Below are 23,442 nucleotides of genomic sequence, written 5' to 3'. Positions count from 1 at the left end.
CTTTTGGGGCACACAGGGGTGAGGGTGGGGGCAAGAAACCCTCATTCATTCTTTCATTCACTCAACAAATAGTTCTCGAGAATGTAGTAAGTGACAGACACTGTTCTAAGCACGTAGGACAGTAGTGAGTAAAACCCAAAAAGGCCAGGCCCTGAAGGAACTTGCTAATAAATCAATAATGGCAGGTGGTGATGGGTGCTTGAAGAACAGTAAAAAAGGGAAGGGGAGAGGAGAATGATGGGTGCTCTTTAAATAGCATGATCTAGGCAGAAACGGAAGGAAGGAAGGGAGAACTGGGTTGCTTTATAGGATGTCATTTCCCAGGTAAGGGTGGAGCAAACGAAAGAGTCTGGGAGGAAAGGGATCAGCGGGGAGGCCACAGTGAGTGAGGAGCAGGCAGAGCCACATAGAGCACTTTACCGCCCTGTGACTATGAAACACCTCCCTTGTGATGCTATGACTTGAACAGCCTTTGTTTCAACTGTTGAGGAACAACTTTTTTTTTTCCTTCATACTGTTTGTTGAGCTCTTTACTTAGTGTAGGGTTAATTTTATGTGTATAAAGTTAATTGAAAATAGATCATAAGAATGGGAATAAGAGAAGGAGGAAGAAGAAGGGTGAGAATATGGGCAAGAGGGAGAGGTAGGGTAGGAAGAATCACTATGTTCCTAATTTGTATATATGAAATGCATGAAGTCTGTATAGCTTAACTAAAAGGTTTCTAGGTAAAAAATGAATAAAACAAAATAAAGTGCCTCCATATTTTATTTTCCCATGCTCCGCTGCCTCAATCACTGGTCTCACGGCCAACATATATTCTGTTCTTTCCTGCAGGTCTGAGAACGCTGTGTATTGCCTACACAGATTTAACCGAGGAAGAATATCAGTGGTGGCTGGAGGATTATAAGAAAGCTACTCTAACTTTACATGACAGAATCAAAAGGATCGAAGAATGCTATGATAAGATTGAAAAGGTAACTGCGCCGCGGCTCACTAGGCTAATCCTACGCCTTGTGGCGCCAGCACACCGGGTTCTAGTCCCGGTCGGGGCGCCGGATTCTGTCCCGGTTGCCCCTCTTCCAGGCCAGCTCTCTGCTGTGGCCAGGGAGTGCAGTGGAGGATGGCCCAAGTGCTTGGGCCCTGCATCCCGTGGGAGACCAGGATAAGTACCTGGCTCCTGGCTCCTGCCATCGGATCAGCGCGGTGCGCCGGCCGCAGCGCGCCAGCCGCGGCGGCCATTGGAGGGTGAACCAACGGCAAAAGGAAGACCTTTCTCTCTGTCTCTCTCTCTCACTGTCCACTCTGCCTGTCAAAAAAAAAAAAAAAAAAAAGGTAACTGCCCGCATGTACTGAGCAGGCTCGAGATACGTGGGAGGGAAATCCAGTTGTCCGTGTTTTCCTGGCTTGCTGTCAGTTTCAAAACCGTGACACTTTGTGAATTTTTTCTTCAGAAGTAAAACTTTGTCTTATCTCATTGCAAATCCATAAAATGTCTCTTTATAAAATATTTAAGAATATTTCTCCCTTCTGAATCATATCTTAAGTACTTTAATCTTAGAATCTCTTTTTATAACTTTTCCCATTTCAAAAGAAATACATGTTCACTATAGAAAATTAAGCTAAGATGTAAATAATCATTTGTAATGGTGGGCTGATGATGGTCCATCCTCCACTGCCTTCCCAGGCCAGAAGCTGAGAACTGGATTGGAAGAGGAGTGGCCAGGACATGAACCAGTGTCCATATGGGATTCTGGCACTGCAGGCAGGAGGCTCAGTCCACTACACCACAGCGCTGGCCCTGCCGCCCACCCCGTCTCCTTTCTGTGTTTACATATATGTGTTGTATATCTATAGTATTCTATTGTATGCATTTTACACGCACAGACTTTTTTCTATGAAAATTAGCATAAACTGGGCATACTACATGAATCATGAACTTTTCACTTACTAAATTGGAAATATTTTTCCATGTCATTGAATATTCTTTCATGTCTAATTTGATTATTCCAGGGTGTTTCATTATATGAAAAGCCCAATATTGTTTTGCACTTTGTTTTCTTTTCTTTTTAAAAGATGTATTATTTATTTGAAAGGCAGAGTAACAGAGAGGTAGGGGCAGAGAGAGAGAGAGAGAGAGATCTTTTATCCGCTGGTTCACTTCCCAGATGGCTGCAATGGCCAAAACTGCACCAGTCTGAAGCCAGGAGCCAGGAGCTTCTTCCGGGTCTCCCATGCGGGTTGCACTCTGTTTTCTAGCAATTGCTTTATTCTAGAACCATCTCATGCACTGTGGGTTAGAGAGTATCTCTTTAGAATCCTTGTGAATTTGCTTCAGCTGGAGCCTCAGGGATTTCACAGGTCCTGAGCTTATTTTTATCATGGTTTCTTAGGATTCTTTTGTCATTTGGCTCTGTGAAGTGTGTATTTCACTCCTGCAGGAACTTGACCAGCACAGATATAAACAGGAAGGTTTCCTTAACATCATCGAATCCATCCTTTTTTCGAAGTTGGGTGTTGAAAGATTGGGAATCTAATCCAGTTCACACCAAGTGCACAGCCACACTACACCTTCCTCCTGGGTGATTCCCCTGCATCTGTTGCACAAATCACAGTGAGGTGGACAAACTGAGCTGGGTTTTGCACCTCTGCCTCATGTTTCCATTTGAAGCCTCCAGAGGGACATCCCACCTGGACCACAGTCCATCGCTGCCACTCACTGAGAAGGAAGCTGAGCAATTGAAACCCAGCTTCCGAAACTAGAAAAGCTGTACGGGGCCAGCATTATGGCATAGTGGGTTAAGCCTCTGCCTGCGATACCGGCATCCCATGTGGGTGCCGGTTACAGAGAGGCTGAGGTTGAGAGAGAGAGAGAGAGAGAGAGAGAGAGAGACCTTCCATCCACTGGTTCACTTTCCAATTGGCTGCAACAGCTGGAGCTGAACTGATCTAAAGCCAGAAGCCAGGAGCTTCTTCCAGGTCTCCCATACGGGTGCAGGGGCCCAAGGATTTGGGCCATCTTCTACTGCTTTCCCAGGTCATATGAGAGAGCAGGATTGGAAGTGGAGCAGCCGGGACTTGAACCAGCGTTCATATGGGATGCCGGCACTGCCGGCAGCAGCTTTATCTGCTATGCCACAGCACCAGCCCCAGAATTTGCGTTCTTCCTTTTCATTTTAGATACTTCATTTCTTTTATTGTCTAAATGGCCCAGTAGAACCTCCAGAAAAGTGTTGGATATAAGTAGTGAGGGTGGCATCCTCCTCTTGTTCATGATTTTAAGGGAAAAGTATTGGGTTCTCCATTAAATATAATGTAAAACTGTGGGTTTTTCACAGAAGGCTTTTATGACTTGAGGAATTCCCTTCTAATTTCAGTTTGTTGAATATTTGTATAATAAAATGGTTTAAGTCATTTTTTGAAAATTCATGTCTCTTACCTGTAAACATAAGCCATTTCTGAAAATATTTCCTGCTACTTGTAGGAAATTTTACGTTAAACTACAAAGTTTTAATGTAGAAATATCCTGACAATATCATAGAAGAAATAACACAAAAATAGTATAATGAAAATAGAGATGTTCAATAGGATCAGTTTGGTTTGAATTATTAGGATTATAAAAACTTCATGTTGTTCTTAAGACTAATGGCTTTCTGGATCACTTAAGGTTTGTATTTACTGTTTATGTATCATAGTATTTCAATTATTTTGATACTAATTGTCAGCGTAGAATACATTTGCCTTATACCTTTTTTGTTTTTATTTTAATTAGTTTTTAAGAGATTCAGTGTTATTTGTAGATACAATTCTAAGAACATGATATTCCCTTCCTCTTGAAGTGATGTAGAATACTCTTAAATCCTTGGATTATGCTGGCTTCTGAGAAATGTGTCTCAGACGATCTGAGGTCATCTCTGATCTCTTTATGCTTTGCATAAAACCCTTTGTCTACCATCAAACCTCTCAATCTCTCCAGTGATAGGGAAATAATTTACAATAGGAGCAAAATTCTAAAAGAAACTATTAAACAAGTAAGAACTTTATGGAGAAGATTATGAAATTTTACTTAAGGGCAAAATGAAGAACCGAAATAAATGGATGGGTATGTATTGTGTATAGAAAAACTCAACATAGTAAATGTAGCAACTCTCCAACTAGTGCAGTGCAGGAGTACATCAAATTCCCAACAGAAGTTTCACATAACTGACAAGTTTGCCTTACAATTCATATAGAAGCAGGTGGAGGCTTAGAATGACCAAGATGATTTTTGAAGAATGAGAGGGGAATTAACCTGACTAGACATCAGGATTTAAAGTTAGAACTAATATAGTGGATATTTATTACCTATTTTAAATCTGCTAGATATTATTCTGATTGTTTACAATGTTTTCTAATAAAAATTGCATGAGTAATCTTATCTTCCCCATTTATCCATTTTATAGATGAGGAAACTGAGGCATAGGTGAGGAAACTGAGCTTAAGTAATTTGCTTAAGATCATGCATGCATCTAGTAAATTACAGAGTGAAGACATGAATCTAAGAACCTATGATTTAAAAAAAAACATTTATTTATTTGTATTTGAAAGAGTTACACAGAGAGAGGAGAGGGAGAGAGAGAGAGGTCTTCTATCCGCTGGTTCACTCCCCAGTTGGCTGCAATGCCAGAGCTGTGCCGATCCAAAGCCAGGAGCCAGGAGCTTCCTCTGGGTCTTCCCATGCAGGTGCAGGGGCCCAAACACTTGGGCCATCTACTACTGCTTTCCCAGGCCACAGCAGAGAGTTGGATCAGAAGTGGAGCAGCTGGGTCCCGAACCAGCACCCATATGGGTTGCCAGCACTGCAGGTGGTGGCTTTACCCACTATACTACAGTGCCAGCCCAGAACCTATGTTCTTAACCATAATGCTTTACTGTCTCATGTTGTCATAAAATAGATCTATGGCTGAATCAGTTATTTTACTGAATGTGAAGTGGGATCTTCCAGAGGCTTTGATTTGCATTTCCACAATGACTAATGTTAAGCATAACTTTTTTTGTAATATTAAAATGTCTTACTGAAATCACTGTTTCATTTTATTATGCTTGTTAATTATATTTTGTATTTTTAGTATAAAATCCAAGGTCTTTTTTTTTTAACATTTCTTAGTGCTATTTTCATTCTATGATGCAGCATTGAATGTTCTCATAGATTATATTTTCAGAATGTTCATTGCTACTATACAGAAATATAATTGATATTTGTATCTTTTATATTTTGCAACATTATTGAATTGTATTTTGAATGGGTTTGTAGTAAGTTCCTTAGGATATATTTTACATACAAGATTGTTGAAATCTTTACTTAGTATATACTATGTTGATCTTCAGTATATTAAGATAATTGAAAATGAATCGTGATGCAGAATGGGATGGGAGAGGGAGTGGGAGATGGGATGGTTGTGGGTGGGAGGGAGGTTATGGGGGGGAAGCCACTATAATTCAAAAGTTGTACTTTAGAAATTTATATTTATTAAATAAAAGTTAAAAAAAGATTGTGTCTTAAGCAAAAAAATAAATCAATGGAAATAATAGAAGAAAAGCATGTATGTGTGTACATATATATAATTCATTTAATAAAATTATTAGACTGCATATCTTCCATTAAAATGTATTCTTTCATCTTAAATACTTAGTAATTTTTAAAAATCTCTCAAAAACATCTAGAAATTTCTGCTTCTTGGAGCCACAGCCATTGAAGATCGTCTTCAAGCACGTGTTCCAGAAACCATAACAACTTTACTGAGAGCAAATATAAGAATATGGGTCTTGACAGGAGACAAACAAGAAACTGCAATTAACATAGGTAATAGATAAAATAGAGTTTTTATAAATCTCATTATACATGTATTCTAAATATATCCCAATGTCAAGAATGTATGACTGAACTTTCAAGTGATTACTTCATGTCCTTGGAAAAATGGAATGCAAAAGAATCTTGCCATCACCAAGAGAATTTGAACAAACTAAGCAAACTGTTCTGTCTCCATATTCCTGAAACACAGAATACAGAACGGTAACATGAGTAATCCATTAGCCTCTTGGCCCTTCCTTCAATACTTAAGTCATCGGTTGGCATTTTTGCCCTATGATGTATATACCAATTTTTGTGTTATATATGTTCTTTTATAAACATTTGATTATAAGTGAGAATATCTTGATGGTATCCTTTCCTCTGATTTTCAATGTCAGTTCTTCCTGCCTTTGCTTATGATTATATCTTAGGCTGATAAGTGCAGACAAGGAGTTAAAAATAAATTGTTAGCTGTGTATAGGCACATTTTGATGGTGAGAAGAAACTGAAGCTTCTGTTCTTTCCCCAGTCATGTAGTAGCCAGCCCTGGTTAGATGAGCATACATGGTGAACTGACCCTGCAGGCTCCTTTGTTGGCTCCATTACTTTGTTTACATTATTTCCATTTGTACCATGAGTGTTGACCACTTGCTATGTGTCAAGAAAATTCTAGGAGCTGGGAACGAATAGTTGAGTAAGAAGGTCTCAGTCTCACTGTCCTGACATCCAAGCAGAGAAGACAGACAATCAATAAGCAGATTGTGATAAATATGAAGAATAAAAACAAAGCAAAACATTAAGTGAAATAAGGGAGATAATTCAGATAAGAAGACCTGTTAAGGAGAGGACAATTAAAGCAGGAACCTAAATGAAAAGTGGGAGTAAGCATTGGGAAGATCTCTGGGAAGGAGATTTCAGACCAGGAGAACCGCGAGCACCAGAGCCCAGGCGTGGAGGTGTGCTTGTCATTACTGAGCAGCCCTGGAAGGGCCACAGGGCTGGAGCACAGGGGAAGGCAGAGAAATGGCAGGCCATGGCAGGGAATGTGTCAGGGTTGGAGCAAGACGGTGATATAATCTGATATGCGCTTTAAGGCCAAAATGGGGAAAATGGAAACAGGGAGACCAGTTAGGCAGCCTTGGTAGAAGTCTAGCCTAGAGATGAAGGTGGCTTGTTCTAGAGTGTGATGAGGAAAACGGGAGAGGAACTGCATGGGTCAGGGGACACATTTGGTAGGTTGAACTATCAGCATGCTTTGGTGTGGGTTCTGTGAGTGTAGACAACTCTTTCAAAGAGGTTTGCTATGGGGGGCAGAAAAGTGGGGTGGTAGTTGGAAGAGTAATCAATCAAAGGTTGCTCTTTTGAAAGAGTTACTTAACCTCTCATCATCATTTTCTCGTGTGTAAAGTGGGGTTATTACTACCTTTTCCCTCAGCGGGTTGTTCCCTCCAAGTCAGTGCTGTGAAGAGCTCAGCTTGGTGCCTTCTGCTCGGTACTTCCTCCCTGAACATTAGATATTGACATAACCTTTAAGTAGTCCACCCATGATGCTGTCACTCATTTTTCCATCCGACAAATATTGGAAGACATACCCTAAATATAATCTCATTTTTCCAGCTTTCCTGTATTTCTGGCTTAACATGGCTTGCTGCTTCTGTATAATCACACACTCAGTGGCCCCATACTTAGTGTGAATGCAGGGTGAAGCCCTACTGACACAAGGACCTGATAATCACTTTCCTCCTTGCTTCCAAGTTCAGAACAACTGGATTCTTAGATAATTGCTGTATTGCACTGCATTCATTTCAACACTAAAATTGAGTGTGGTAGATTTTTTTTTAAGAAGAACAGAAATAAATTGATGTCTCAGAGAAGGGCTTATAGACTCAAACAACTGGAAGAAATTGGAATGGAACAGAATACAGGAAAATGCCATATGAGGATAGGGTGAGCCCATGGGAGAATACTGGCCCCTATGTTACTTCCATGAGTATGAACAGCCAGGAAAGTGTATTCTATCTGGGAGGGCTGCATCTGAGAGCCAACGTCTTCACGTCTTCCAAAGAGAAACATACAGTGTGGTGGTTGAAATATCACAGGATTTGGTGTTTATTTATTTTATTTTTGACAGGTAGAGTGGACAGTGAGAGAGAGAGACAGAAAGGTCTTCCTTTGCTGTTGGTTCACCCTCCAATGGCGGCCGTGGCCGGCGCGCTGCGGCCGGCGCACCGCGCTGATCCAATGGCAGGAGCCAGGTACTTATCCTGGTCTCCCATCGGGTGCAGGGCCCCAGGACTTGGGCCATCCTCCACTGCACTCCCTGGCCACAGCAGAGAGCTGGCCTGGAAGAGGGACAACTAGGACAGAATCCGGTGCCCCGACCAGGTCGGGACTAGAACCCGGTGTGCTGGCGCCACAAGGCAGAGGATTAGCCTAGTGAGCTGCGGCGCCGGCCAGGATTTGGTGTTACAAAGCAAAAGTTACTTAAGTTGCTTACTAAGATAAAAATTAACCAGTATTTCAACTCCTTTTTCATCTGCAACATCTTGCTCAGTTTTTTTTTTTTTTGATTGTGATAAAAGACTTAGAAATAATCTTGAAGCCACAAATATGTTGAAAGGAGGATATAAACAATCTTTCTTTCGAATGCTCATGGAAAGCACTGAGTATTCAAATATAACATCTTCATTTTTCTCTTTCTAGCATATTCCTGTAAATTGATATCAGGTCAAATGCCTCGTATTCATTTGAATGCAAATTCATTTGAGGTAAGTGATTTAAAAAAATGCTTAATTTTAGTACAATCTACTCGTTTGGAGTTATCCAGCTCCTTAAAATCTGCAGTAGATTGACTCTCTTTCTCTCTCTCTAACTCTGGGTTTCAAATAAATGAATCTTAAAAACACAATTTTTAGTGTAGAGGTCTTACATGTGATTTGTTAGATTAATAACTAAGTATTTTGCATTTTGGAAATATTTTAAATAGAATTGTGTTATAACTTAACTTTCTAATCATTTACTAGTTTAAAAAAATGAACTTGCATTTTTAAAATTAACTTCATACTCTGACTTCGCTAAATTCTCCTGTTGATTCTGTTGCATTATAGATTCTCTGTAGATTACAATCATGTAATCTTAGAATTGCATAAGTTGTACTTCTTCCTTTACCATCTTTAGTCCTTGTTTTCTTTCTCTTTTCCCCCTAATTGCCATACTTGTAACCTGTGGTACAGTACAGAGATAGGTCATGAGAGTGGCTATTCTTGCTTTGGTCCCAATTTTAGAGGGTAAGTATTTAGTGATTCAGTGTTAAGTATAATGCTAGCTGTAAATTTCTCATAGATATTCTTTACTAGATTGAGAAAGTTACTTTCTATTCTCAGGATAGTTATTTTGAATGGATGTTGTTTTTTGGTTTTTGGTTAGTTTTTGTTTTTTAATCCATTGGCAAAATGATAGTTTTTCTTTAATCTGCTAGTATAGTAAATTACATTGATTTTTTGAATGTTGAAACTGAGGTTGCATTTTTAGGATAAATTCTATTTGGTCATAATATATTATCATTTTTACAAAGTATTTATTTACTTGAGAGTTAAACACACACACACACACACACACACAGAGTGAGAGCGAGAGAGAGAGAGAAACAGTGATCTGCTGATTCACTTTCTAAAGACCCTCAATCGTCAGGACTGAGGCAAACCGAAGCCAGGAGGCAGAAACTAAACCCAGTTCTCCCAAGTGGGTAATAGAACCCAGTGTCTTTCTCTCTCTCTCAGATTTATTTATTTGAAAGTCAGAGTTATATATATAGAGAAATTCCATCAGCTGGTTTACTCCCCAAGTGGCCTCAGCCACTAGGGCTGAGCCAGACTGAACCCAAGACCCAGGAACTTCATCCAGGTCTCCCATGTGGGTGGCAGAGGTCCAAACACTTGGGCCATCTTCTGCTGCTTTTCCCAGGCCATTAGCAGGGAGCTGGATCAGAAGTGGAGCAGTCACAACACAAACCAGTGTTGTGATGACGGCATTGCAGGCTGTGGCTTTACCCACTACACCACAGAGCCAGCCCCAGGAACCCAGGCTATTGAGCCATCCACACAGCCCAGTATGTACATTAGCACGAAGTTGGAGTCAGGAGCTAGAGCCAAGCATCAAACCCAAGCACTTTCATATGGAATGGGGGCACCTCAACAAGTATCTTAACTGCTAGGCCAAATGCATATCCAATATATTATCTTTGTAATATATTGGTGAACTCAATTTTTTGTTGTAGATTTTGCATTTATATTCATGCTATGTGAGGATATAAGAAAAATATTTTTTCCTACTCTTGTCTCTCCACCCAACACAACACTTCTGATACTAAATGTGTGTGTGTTGGGGGAGGGGATATGTCCCCAAACACCAGACAGTTCCCCAGTGGACACCAACTAGGCAGCCTATAAATCATTTCAGTTCTGGAAATGAACTATCTACCTGGAGACTGTGTCACTTCACACAGGTTGAGGGCTCAGTCCCACAAAACTGTCCCCACTTCAGATAACAGTCACAAGATATAGGTTCATCATCTATAGTTTTGACCAAGGAGTTATAAATCAGGGCTCCCACTGACCCCTCCACAGGTTTAGCCGATGTGCTAGTGCAGGGCAACCCTTCACTTACATTTGCAGGTGTACAAAGGGTAAAGATGAAGAGCCAGATGAAGAGATCCACAGGGCAGTGCACGGGGGGAGGGGTATGGGGCTTCCATGCCTTCCTCAGGCGCTCCACCCTCCTCAACCCACTCACCAGCCATGCGCAAGCTCTCCTAACCCCGTCCTTTTGGGTTTTATGGAAAACTTCATTTCTTAGACACGATTGATTAAATCATTGACCGTTGTTGATCAACTTGACCTTCAACTTAACCTACTGTCTTTCAGTCCCCACTTCCTGGAGATTGAGGAGGTGGCTGTAAGATTCTTTTCAGTGAGTGAAGCTCTCCAGGTGCTTTCGGCTGCTGGTCATCTCATTAACATACAGAGAAACTGTCGGCTAGAGATCCCATGGGTTTTAGCAGCTCTGCACCAAGAAATTGGACAGACTAAACAGCTCTTTCAAATTATCAGATGGAGAAATGTCACTCCTTTCTTCATTTGTAATGTCTTTTTTTTTTTTGATTTTGAAATGAAGATGATGCTGGCCTCATACAGTCCATTGGAAAAAGTTCTCCAATTTTTTTCCAAAATTTTGTCTGGGATTGGTATATTTTTCTCCCTTAGTTATTTGTTAGAATTCATCAGTTAAATCAGCTAAGTTTAGAGTTTTCCTTGGGAAAGATTTTTTAGCTATAATTTTAATTTCTGTGAGCTATCTAGAAGATGAATTTCCTCTCTAATATGCTCTGGAAATTTCCAAGAAGTTTATTTCATCTACATTGTTCACTTTATTGACAGAAGCTACTTCAAAATACTATTTCTTCTTATCCTTTTATTTTATATATGTTCTTGTGGTTATAATGCCTCTGAATTCTTGATGCTGGTAATTTATATGATCTCTTTTTCCAGATCACTATTGTCATGAATTTATTAGTTTTGTTGTTTTTTAAAAAGATTCATTTATTTATTTGAAAGTCAAGGTTACAGAGAGGCAGAGGCGGGGGTGGGGTAGAGAGTCTTCCATCCACCAGTCCACTCCCCAAATGTCCACAATGGCTGGAGCTGGGCCAATCTGAAGCCAGGAGCCTGGAGCTTCCTCCAGGTCCCCTATGCAGGTGCAAGGCCCCAAACACTTGGGCCATCTTTCACTGCTCTCCCAGGCACACCAACAGGGAGCCTGGGACTTGGGGGGGCATAGGGCCAGCTGAGCTATCCCGTCAGACTGCACCAGTTTGAATGAAAGCTCCACAAGATGGTGGCGGCCAGGGCTGAGGCGCAAGGAGGATATGGAATATTATCTTGTAAAATGGAAAGGATGGCCAGATTCTACAAATACTTGGGAAACTGCAAAATCTCAAGTGCCTGTTACTGCTCCAGCAGTTCTCTAATGACAAGAATAATTATTCATCTCAGGTAAAAAATGCAAAGCAATAATTCCAAAATATAATAAAGCTTTGATACCTGCTGTTGCTGAGTACATTGTAAAGAAGACTAAACAGAGGATGGCTTTGCAGAGATGGTAAGATGAACTCAACAGAATAAAGATTCATAAAGGAATGATATTTGTTGAAAATACTATTGACTTGGAGGGCCCACCTTCTGACTTCTATTACATCAATGAATACAAACCAGCTCCTGGAATCAGCTTAGTAAATGAAGCCACCTTTGGTTGCTCACGCACAGATTGCTTCTTTGAGAAACATTGTCCTGCTGAAGCTGGAGTTCTTTTGGCTTATAATAAAAACCAACAAATTAGAATCCCACGTGGCACCCCCATTTATGAATGCAACTTGAGGTGCCGATGTGGACCTGATTGTCCCAAAAGGATTGTACAAAAAGGTGCGCAATATTCACTTTGCATCTTTCAAACTAACAATGGCTGTGACTTGGTTGTAAAAACACTTATGAAGATTAAAAGAATGAGTTTTGTCATGGAATATGTTGGAGAGGTAATCACAGTGAAGAAGCTGAAAGACGTGGACAGTTCTGTGACAACAAAGGAATAGCTTATCTCTTTGATCTGGACTATGAATCTGATGAATTCACAGTGGATGCAGCTCAATATGGAAATGTGTCTCATTTTGTAAATCACAGTTGTGACCCAAATCTTCAGGTGTTCAGTGTTTTCATTGATAACCTTGAAACTCATCTTCCACGAATAGCATTATTTTCTACAAGAACCATAAATGCTGGAGAAGAGCTCACTTTTGATTATCAAATGAAAGGTCCTGGAGATGTATCTTCAGATTCTATTGACCACAGTCCAGCCAAAAAGAGGATCAGAACTGTATGAAAACGTGGAGCTGCGACTTGCAGAGGTTACCTCAACTGAATTTTCGGAGAATATAGCTAGTGATAATTGTAGTTTTGTTTTTCTCAAATGCTATCATTTTTAAAATACACATTTGGGACTTTCTTCATAGTATTACAGTTGTACCTATATTAATTCACAATTAGTGTTTCAAGACATTTGCCAAATGCATTATTGATCTTTCTGAAGAGAGGGACCCATGGTCACATGGAATAGTGATAAGTATTCATACTTAATGGCTAGATACCCAACATGGCAGACAAACTATTTTTAGCTCAACATACGCATACTAAGTCTGTGTAAACAGAGAAATGCCTCAACTATTTGGGAAGTGTTAAACTGATAATGTGACAGTTGCCAAGATCACATTCAACCTGCCATCCACCTTAAATTCAGAAAGTTAATTTAATTTGAATAAATATACATGTTCTATTTTTGTTACTATATTGTCATTCCTGTTTAATATTTTTTTATTCACTGTACCTGTATTTGAGAGAAATAGATGATGCTGAATTAAAAAAAAGAAGAAGAAGAAGAAGTGGGACTTGAACCGGTGCCCATATAGGCTGCTGGCACTACAGGCAGCAGCTCACCCACTGCCACAGTGCTGGCTCCTGTTGTTTGATTTATTTATTTATTTATTTATTTGAAAGTCAGAGTTACACAGAGAGAGAAGGAGGGGCAGGGACAGGGAGAGAGAGAAAGAGAGGTCTTTCATCCGCTGGCTCATTCCCCAAAAGGCTGAAAGGGTTGGAGCTGCACAATCTGAAGCCAGGAGCTTACTCCGGGTCTTCTCACATGGATGCAGGGGCCCAAACACTTAGGCCATCTTCTACTGCTTTCCCAGGTTATAGCAGAGGGCTGGATCGGAAATGGAGCATCCAGGTCTCGAACTGGCATCCATATGGGATGCCAGCACCACAGGCAGTGGCTTTACCCACTACGCCACAGCGACGGCCCCTCCTGTTGATGTTTTCAAAGAACCAGATTTTGACTTTGTTCATTTGCTTGTATTTTGTCATTATTCAATATCACTGATCATTGTTCCTATTCCTCCTACTTGCTTTGTGTTTGCTTTGTTCTAGATTTTTGAGATGTGAATATTAAACATGGCTTTTACTATTTGGAGTCTGATACTTTAACAGCTGGAACCATGCTGGACCCTTGCAGGGTTGGCCAGTTCCTGAAGACAATAACATCTCACCCATGAATGTACCAACCAGATCAGAGCCTGCAACCCTACCACCTTCTTCTTTATTGGGTTCTCACACTACAGACCACTATGTACCTGCTCTGATCATCCCAGGATCAGGTCCTAGAAAACTGGATACAGCTCGAGTGCCCCCAAAATTGCTAAAATTATTCAAACTAGCGAGTTGTAAGCCTGCTTGTCCTGCCTTGCCTGTTCCTTCCCAGGGAAACCATAGAAAAGGCTCTTCCACACAATTCTCTTATATCTCTGCCTCCTGACTGATCCCAGTGCTTCTCCCATGTGGCCCCTGGGGCATGGTGAACCTTCTCTTGGGATCTGTGAGTATAACAAGTTGTCTCTTCTTTTCCATTTCATTTCTATACATGTTCTTTAAGAATATTTACAGGGCCAGTGTTGTGGTGTAGTGGGTAAGACCACTGCCTGTGACACCAGCACCCCATATAGGCAACAGTTCGAGTCCCACTACTGATCCAGCTCACTGCTACTGTGTCTGGGAAAGCAGTGGAAGATAGCCCAAGTCCTTGGGCCCCTGTACCCATGTGAGAGACCAGAATGGAGCTCTGGGCTTTTGGCTTTGGCCTGGCCAGCCCCAGCCATTGTGGCCATTTGGGGAGTAAACCAGCAGATGAAAGATTCTCTCTCTCTCTCTCTCTCTCTCTCACTCTCTCTCTCTCCCCCTCCCATCTCCCCCCCAGCTTTGTCAAATAAAATAATGAAATCTTTCAAAAAAAAGAAAAAAGAAAGAAAAATTTTGATGTGTTGGCGATCTGGATTTAGAGAACTTGATTTTCCAATCCCTGGCTCTGCCTCAGGGAAGCTGTAGATCTTCAGCAGTCAACATTTTTGTGCCTCAGTGACTACATCTATGAAATGGGAACAACAGCACAAATCTTACAGCACCCTTGTGAAAACCAAGAACACATTTCAAAGCATTTTGTCTCACTTTATCGCTGTTAAAGCATATTCCCCTTTAAATGATGACAATCCAATGAAATAATGAGAGGATATTAATATTGTACACTTAGTGATAATTTTATTTCAAAGAAAAGTATTTTAAAAGGCCACTGAATACTGAAACCCTCAATTCAAACTTGAAGATTAGTTCAGTCACAATTTACTAAGAATTTAATGACAGACAGTACATGCTTGTCACCTAAGAAACCTTTTCCTTATCTGAAATGATTCTGTGATGGCAATGTTTCTGTCATTCTGACCAAGATCTGTAAATCCACTAGACACTCTGTCCTCCTCCATTGAGCATCTTGAATTTGAATGGTTTGTATTACACTGTTTCACTCTCCAAATGCCTGCAACAGCAGCAGCCAGTGCTGGGCCAGGAGTCTATCCCAGGTAGCAGGGACCCAGTGACTGGCCCATCATCTACTGTTTCCCAGAATGCATTAGCACGACACTGGAGCAGAAGCTGAGCAGTGAGGATTCAAACTGGTGCTCTGATATGGGTTGCAGGTGTCCCAAGTGGCAGCTTAACCTCTGAACCACAACACCCACTGCACATTTTATTTTGTAATTATTCTGTTTGGGCTTCACCACAATTCGTTGAATGTCTAAACTTCTGCTTTTCAGAAAATTTTTGATCATCATTTCCTCAAATAATTTTTCTGAAACTTAAAACTTATCTGTATGTTAGATCATGGGAATTTTTTCAGAGATCTCTGTGTTTGTCTTCATGTTTTTTTCCATCTTTCATTTTTTCATATTCATATTAGATAATTTTGACTGGTTTATCTTAAGTTTATGGACTCTACCATTTCATTCTGATATTAATCCTATCTATTGAACATTTTACTTCAGCTGTTTTATTTTTTAGTCCAAAAATTTCAATCTTCTGTTTCTCCTCTGAGATTTTCAATGTTTTTATTCTCTAAGAGCAGAATTACAATAGCTTTTTAAAAAGTCTTTGGCAATTTTGGCGTCGGTTAACATCTGTTTATTATCTTTTCCCTTATTACCAGATCATTTTTTTCGGGTTCTTCTTACGTTGAGTGCTTGTAGATTAAATCTTAAACATTTTGAGTTTTTCTTGTAGTAATTATGGACTCAGATATATTGCTATGTTCAGTTTTTAAGTCTTAGTTGCAATACACTTTCAGTTTATCAGTATACACGTGTTCAGGATTCTAAAGCAGATTGGGGTAAGTTTCACCTTCCTGTCTTTCTCCTTTCCAGTCTCTCTCCCACTACCTCGCTCACTGGTGGGCCTGATTGCCTGAGGTCTTTCACCAGGTTCTTCTAGCTGGAGAGATGGCAGGCTTTCTGTTTTGCATTTTAGCTGTCTCTATGTTGTTGCCACTGCCATGACCACAGCCACGCTGAGGACAGAGCAGAAAAATAGCAAACAAAGCATGACCAGTGTTGGTTACCTGTCCCACACTGGGTTTCCTCTCTAAAACCTGCCTGCCTTTTTTGGTCCCTCATACTCTTAACCAGAATTAAGAACTCTCGCTTGTTTTGATAATGTCATCTAGGTTTTCATATTGGTTGGTATAATCTTATCAATAATTACATAAAATTTGAAGTTCTCCATATATGTTATATCCCACCTTAATTTTTTTCCTTTTTTAACATTTGATATATCTATTTTGCTTTGGGAATATTTTTATTTATTGTTAAGGAATTCATTACTACATTATATTCTTATGGACACAGCAAATGAATGGTAATTCAATTGCAACACAATTCTCATCAATTCTCATGTTGATGTGATATTAATATAAAGGGAATAGATTTAATGCAGCTCAGATATAATTCCAAGAATATAATGGTTATTCCCTTTAGAATAGTTTAAAATTTACAAAACAGAAATTGTGAGGTAGTAATACAGTTTCCACATCTCTCACCCCATTTTGCATATTAACACTGCTTATTAGTATCTTTGTCACAATTAATAAATGACACTAAATTTCCCCTATTATTTTAATTTGAACTCCTCCCTTCCCTCCCACCCCTCTGAGCCTCTAGCAATCAACATTCTGTGTTCTGAGTCATCTAGCTTATGATTCGTCTGCGTAAAGCATGTGATTCAATGGATTCTAATATATTCACAAACACATGTAACTATCACCACAGTCAGTTTTAGAGTATTTTCCCCACCTCAGAGAAGCCCAATGCTGTCTAATTGTTCCCCCCTTATCCTGCCTTCCCTGTACCTCTGGTCTATTAACTTCCAGCCACTAATCTACTTTCTGTCCTTATAGGTTTGCCTACTTTGGACTTTCATAGCATTGAATCGTAGTGCATGTGGTCTTCTGTAACTGACCTCTTTCAATTACTACAATGTTTTCAAGATTAATTTATGTTCTAGCATGCATTAGTACTTCATTCTCTTTTTTAAAAATTATTTTGAGAAGGGGAGAGAGAGAGAGAGAGAGAGAGAGAATATGTCTATCCTCTGAGCACCTCCCCCCACCCTCAAGTACCTATAATGGCCTGGGCTGGGTGGGCCAGAGCCAGGAGCTGGGAACTCGCTCTAGGTCTCCCACATGTACATCAGGGAGCTAATTACTTCAGCCATCACCACTGCCTTCCAGCATTTACAATAGTAGGAAATGGGAATCAGAAGCCAAAACTGGAAATCAAACTCCAATTCAGGAATCTTAACCACTAGACAAAACACCCACCCCCATCCTTGGTTGTAGCTAATGAATAATCAGTTTTATGGATACACCATACTTTGTTTATCCATATGACATGGTGTGTCCACTTTTTGGTAGTTGTGAATAATGTTGCTATGAACATTTGTGTACAAAATTCTTTGTGGACACATTTTCGTTTCTCTGGGGCATGCACCTAGAGCAACACTGCTGCGTTGTGTGGGAACACTGTTAGTCACTTGAGGAACTGCCACAGTGGCCACCCTGTTTTACATTCCCACCAGCAGTGTATGAGGGTCTGATTTCTCCATGTCCTTGCCAACGTTTGCTGATATCTCGCTTTTTGATTCTAGCCATGCTAGTGTGCCTGAAATAATGTAGTTTTATTTTGTGTTTTCCTGATGGCTAATAGCGCCAAGCACCTTTTCATGTTATCTATTTGATTTTTCACCTCATCTCCATGACATTTTTAAAGGGAAGAATAGGTAAACACATGGCTCAACCCACTATCTTGACTCAGAAGTCTTTTTATTTATATTCAAGATGAGAACTATAAAGTGACTTTTTCTTCCTCTGTTCTAGGCAACAAAACAAGCAATTACTCAAAACTGTCAAGATCTTAAACACTTGCTAGGTAAAGAAAATGAGGTGGCCCTAATCATTGATGGCGAAACACTGAAGTATGCCCTCAGTTTTGAAATTAAGAGGAACTTCCTAAATTTGGCCCTGTCATGTAAAACAGTATTATGTTGTAGGTAAGAATATATTCATTTTTCTTTTATTCTTTTATTTCTGTTGTACTTAATGCTGCTTATGTAAAGAAAATATAGGTGTGGAATTGTGTGTCAGCCCCCTTTTTGGAGAACCCTGTTGTGTGGGGAAAGACCCCCAAATTGGGTCATTTGTTTAGTGTCATGAAGTCAATGATGAAACCGAAGTTGAACATCAACTTTATTCAGGGGCCAAAGCAGAGAGAAGCAGGAGCCTCCCTGGCAGATCTGCTTCTCAGCCTGCTGGAGGTTGGGGCATCACAGACACAGGGCCACAGGCATGAGGGGGAGGAATATGCTCATCAGCAGGCAGAGTGTTCATGGGTTTTCTCGTAAAGGAGCTGTGTAATTCTCAGAATCAGAGAGCCACCTTTTCTTCGTCCTTTTATGGTCTCTGTGGGAGTAGGGGTGAGTGTTAGATTGGAAATGAAATTACAATGAGGCTTGAGGTCAGGTTGGCTGCCATCACGGAGTTAAACCATTGCCCTGGGAAGGAACTTTTGTACCTATGCCATCCTGTTTCAAAGAGAAACAATGTTAGGGTTTAGGATGGGGTAGAAAGTTAACTAGGCTATGCAGGCATTGCCCTGGATAATAGGAAGTTTTGCAGAGGCAAAGGTCTTTATTAGGAAAACAGATAGTCAAACTGAAGTGAAATAGTCTGTGCTTGATTCAGATTGTTAGGCCTAAGGTTTATTACCTTTTCAACTGTAAATTATTTATCAATGTATGACAAGATGAAGGAATTGTCTTCAGTAAGATCAGAGGCCCTCCATGTGTTTACAGTAATGCACAAATATGGAAAAAATTCAGACACTTAGAGAAAAATGAAGTTATGAGTATTATGCATGTCAAAACAGTGATTTTTAAAAAACCAAGTTGTCCACAGCAAAGATGGCCGAACTGAGAAAACAGTGAGGTGTGTACATAATACTTGCTTCTTGCTCTGCAATTAGAATATGAAATGAAGCCGGCGCCGCGGCTCACTAGGCTAATCCTCCGCCTAGCGGCGCCGGCACACCGGGTTCTAGTCCTGGTCGGGGCGCCGGATTCTGTCCCGGTTGCCCCTCTTCCAGGCCAGCCCTCTGCTGTGGCCAGGGAGTGCAGTGGAGGATGGCCCAGGTGCTTGGGCCCTGCACCCCATGGGAGACCAGGAAAAGCACCTGGCTCCTGGCTCCTGCCATCGGATCAGCGCGGTGCGCCGGCCGCAGCGTGCCGGCCGCGGCGGCCATTGGAGGGTGAACCAACGGCAAAGGAAGACCTTTCTCTCTGTCTCTCTCTCTCACTGTCCACTCTGCCTGTCAAAAAAAAAAAAAAAAAAAAAAAAAGAATATGAAATGAACCAATCACTGAACCATTGATAACTTGGTATTCTATATATATCTGAGAACACTCCTCAATCAATGAATTTCACCATCTACTTCAAATGTCTCATTTATTTTAATGTCCAAGTTCACATATATTTAGGATCTATTTTTAAAAAGTCAACAGCTTCTATTTTTCTCTGTACTCTGTCCCACCTTTTGTCTGTAATATAGCCTTCCGGATTCTTGGGGACCCGATCTTATGTCAGTGAGAACTCTCTGTACTGGAAATGATGGAAATTATGCTGCAAAAGACAGAATTCAAATCCAGTTTAGGCAAGAAAGGAGGAATTTATTAGTTTATGTAATGAAAAGTCTGCATATAGAGCTGATATTTTCAGGGGAAGCAAGCAAATTCGTTAATAGCCAATTCGAAATTCCTGATTTCTTCTATTCAGATCTAATTAACTGGTTTCCATTTTGTGTCATTCAAGTATTTCAAGGAGTGCTCATGTTTTCTCCTTCAAATTCCATGCTCATGTTGGTAGAACTGGAGGAAGCAATGGTAGAATATCCCGAAGAAGCAGAGAGGGAGAAACACAGGGGCTAATTTTGCCACAAAGAAAATTCCAGCAGTTGGCTTGCAGAGAACTATTCGTGGGAGGTCCAAAACCTGGCTTCAGAATTCATGGCTTGACACAGACTCAAACGGTGTCTCCCATTTGACTCATGTGGATTCAGACGATAGCCCTGGGGTTGGGTGACCTTTAGGTTTTGGCCCAGGCTGCTGTTGCACCTAGACTCATGAACAAGGCCAGTTACTGTCTGCAAAACTAGATTTGTTGAAATAGTTGTTTTTTTACATCAGCAAGACTTAGGTGATTCAGGATCTTAGTTTCTCCACTTAACAAACTCCTTTAAGTTTCTCCATTAGCTGAACATTAAACATAAAAGGCTACAAAGTTGAAGTCTCCTGACTCAGCTGTATTCTGAATCAGTGAAAACAGGTGGGCAGGGAATTGGCTGAAACTGCTAACCTGAAAGGCAGTGGTGGAAGGGAGTGAGTGCAGATCCCGTCTAAATGTTCTTCATGGCTTTGCATTTTTGTTATTTTAATTTGGCTGTTTTTCTGTACGTGTTGTATGTAGTAAAATTTCATTAAGAATTTGTAGCCTGTGTTTACAAAGGCTATTTGTCTCTGGCTTTATTCTTTCACAGGCTGTGCTAGTAGGATAATTCTGGCATGGTATAGGAATTGAGAAGTGTTCTTTTGTCTGCTATTTCCTGAAACGTTTCCATAGTGTTGGTATTATTTGTTCCTAAAATATTTGATGGAGATTGTTATTGAAGCCATCTGGGCCTAGGGTTTTCTTTGTGGAAATTTCTTTGTGGAAATTTCTCATTAATAATTCATTTCTTTTGCAGACATCTTCTTGTGTCTCTTGTGTTACTTTGTGTCTTTCAAGGGATTTTTCTATTTTACCTAGTTGGCAAATTTGAAGGCATAAGATTTTTAACAATATTCCATGGTTATTATTATTTCTGTGTTAACCATAGTAATGTTCCTTCTCTCCTTCCTTATATTAGTAGTTTGTATCTATTCTCTCTCTTTTTATCTCTTGATGCATCTAGGTAAAATTGCTTTACCAATTTTAGTAATCTTTTCAAGGGACAACTCTGTGTTTGTCTAGCTCCTATTTACATTCTGATACATAACTGTAAGGGAAGAAAAATTTCACCTCTACCCTCTTAGGAAATTTTGGCTGGGTCTGCAAATTAAATTGACAGAAGACAGAGCAACAGGAAGAGATATAAAGTGATCTAATTCAAGTTTTAAGTGTCAAAAGAACCTTCAAAAGGAAATGAAGGAGGCAGGCATTGTGGCACAGCTGATTAAGCCACTGCTTGGAATGCCCTTAGCTTCTAATCTAGCTTCCTGTTAATGCTCTTGGAAGGTAGCAGATGATGGCTCAAGTGCTTGGGTTCTTGCCACCCGAGTAAGAGACCTGCATGGAATTCTGGGCTCCTTGCTTTGACCTGGCACAATCCCAGCTCTTAGAAGCATTTGCAAATATTTCAGGGAGAGACATGATCTGCTAGTCTGAAAATTTTTAGGACTGTTGAGTTTATTTTTGTAGCTTGAGGAAAAACATATTAATGCCATATCCTAGTCTGTGTCAGACATATAGACATTCCTTTCTTTTTTTTAATTTTATTTATTTACTTGAGAGGCAGAGTTACAGACAGAGAGAGGGAGGGACAGAGGGAGAGGTCTTTCATCCACTGGTTCACTTACTCCACAAATGGCTGCAATGGCCCAAGCTGGGCTGATCCAAAGCCAGGAGCCAGGAGCTTCTTCCTGGTCTCTCATGTGGATGCAGGGCCCAGGCACTTAGACCATCTTCTACTGCTTCCCCAGGCCATCAGCAGGGAGCTGGATTGGAAGTGGAACAGCCGGGACTTGAACTGGTGCCCATATAGCAGGCTGCAGATAGACTACAGGAATTGGTGGGGGAAGCACAAACTGACAAGTGTATCTGCTTAGAGGGGTAGCTGGTGGCTGATGCTGTGTATTTCTTTTAAGATGTTGGAGAAGCTTGTGTGGTTTGTGTTTGTTTCATTTTTGGTGGGTGTGGGTGGAGGCTTTTTTGTGTGTATGAAAGCTCAATTAAAGAATTAGGACATTTTCCCGTAACTATGATTTAAATGCAGCCACACGCACATCATCATCATCTCCTCTGTGAAAACTTTCAGAACAGCGTGCGGTGAAACAAACCAAAACAAATGAGTAAAATGTCGTTGTTCCCATCTCCCTTTCCAGGCTCTCTCCCCTGCAGAAGGCTGAAATTGTGGACGTCGTCAAGAAGAACGTAAGGGCCGTCACCCTGGCCGTCGGGGATGGTGCCAACGATGTGGGCATGATCCAGACGGCGCATGTGGGAGTGGGCATCAGCGGGAACGAGGGCATGCAGGCCACCAACAACTCGGATTACGCCATCGCACAGGTCAGCCATGGGGGTGACCAGCTGGGCATAGTGTTGTGAAAACCTTTGATCCACCCCAGAGCTCTACCCACCTCTCCAGAAGTGCAGTTAGGTCCTTACGCACTTGGGGCAGCAGAGGTTTCCTTTGATCAGCTAATGGGGTTGGTCAAGCAGCTGCCTCCAGGAACCTACGGCCCCGCTAATGCTTCCTGTCATCTCTAAATCCTCAGTTCCCATAATCTACAGTGTGTGTTCTGCTGTGTGGTGGCCATTGATGAAGATTTCTTAAAGACACATAATCTCCCCATTTCATTTTTTTTAAAGGAAGAATTACATCTTGGTGGGCTTTTTTTTTTTTTTTTTTTTTTTTTAACAATTAGACTTTTTTTTTTTTTTTTAAAAAGCAGTTTTAGGTTCACAACAAAATTATATAGAGGGCACAGAGATTTTTCCTGATATCTTCTTTCCCTCTGTATGCACACTCCCCAGTATCAACCACCCTCACCAGAGATGCACATTTGTTATAACTGATGCACCCACATTGACACATTGTTATCGTCCAAGGGCCTTACTTTACCTTAGGGTTCACCTTCGTGTGCTACACTCTGTGGTTTGGACGAATGTACCATAACATGCAGGCACCATGACAGAAGTAGAGTATTTCCACTGCCCTAAAACATCCTCTGTGCTCCATTAATATTCTTACCCCCATGAAACCCCTGGTATCCTGTGGTCGTTTTACTGTTTTCATAGTTTGCCTTTCCCAGAATGCTGTAAATTTGGA

General features: G+C 40.7%; 1 protein-coding gene and 1 pseudogene across 7 annotated transcripts in view; both read left to right on the top strand.

Annotated features, from left to right (window-relative positions):
* LOC100358094 (phospholipid-transporting ATPase IB) overlaps positions 1-23,442 on the top strand; it is a 167,132-nt gene that overhangs the window by 79,985 nt on the left and 63,705 nt on the right. For all 7 annotated transcript variants that reach the window (XM_070049180.1, XM_070049181.1, XM_070049177.1 and 4 more), the window contains exons 23-27: positions 836-975; positions 5,702-5,840; positions 8,532-8,596; positions 18,183-18,355; positions 22,496-22,679. In XM_070049180.1, coding sequence (XP_069905281.1) covers positions 836-975; positions 5,702-5,840; positions 8,532-8,596; positions 18,183-18,355; positions 22,496-22,679 — 701 coding nt within the window. The remainder of the gene's footprint in view (positions 1-835; positions 976-5,701; positions 5,841-8,531; positions 8,597-18,182; positions 18,356-22,495; positions 22,680-23,442) is intronic.
* Positions 11,614-12,934, top strand: LOC138843847 (histone-lysine N-methyltransferase SUV39H2-like; annotated as a pseudogene).

This window comes from Oryctolagus cuniculus, chromosome 9 (assembly GCF_964237555.1).
Source record: "Oryctolagus cuniculus chromosome 9, mOryCun1.1, whole genome shotgun sequence".
Lineage (NCBI taxonomy): Eukaryota > Metazoa > Chordata > Mammalia > Lagomorpha > Leporidae > Oryctolagus > Oryctolagus cuniculus.
The sequence above is the reverse complement of the archived record's forward strand: the minus strand, read 5'-3'. Positions and strand labels throughout refer to the sequence as shown.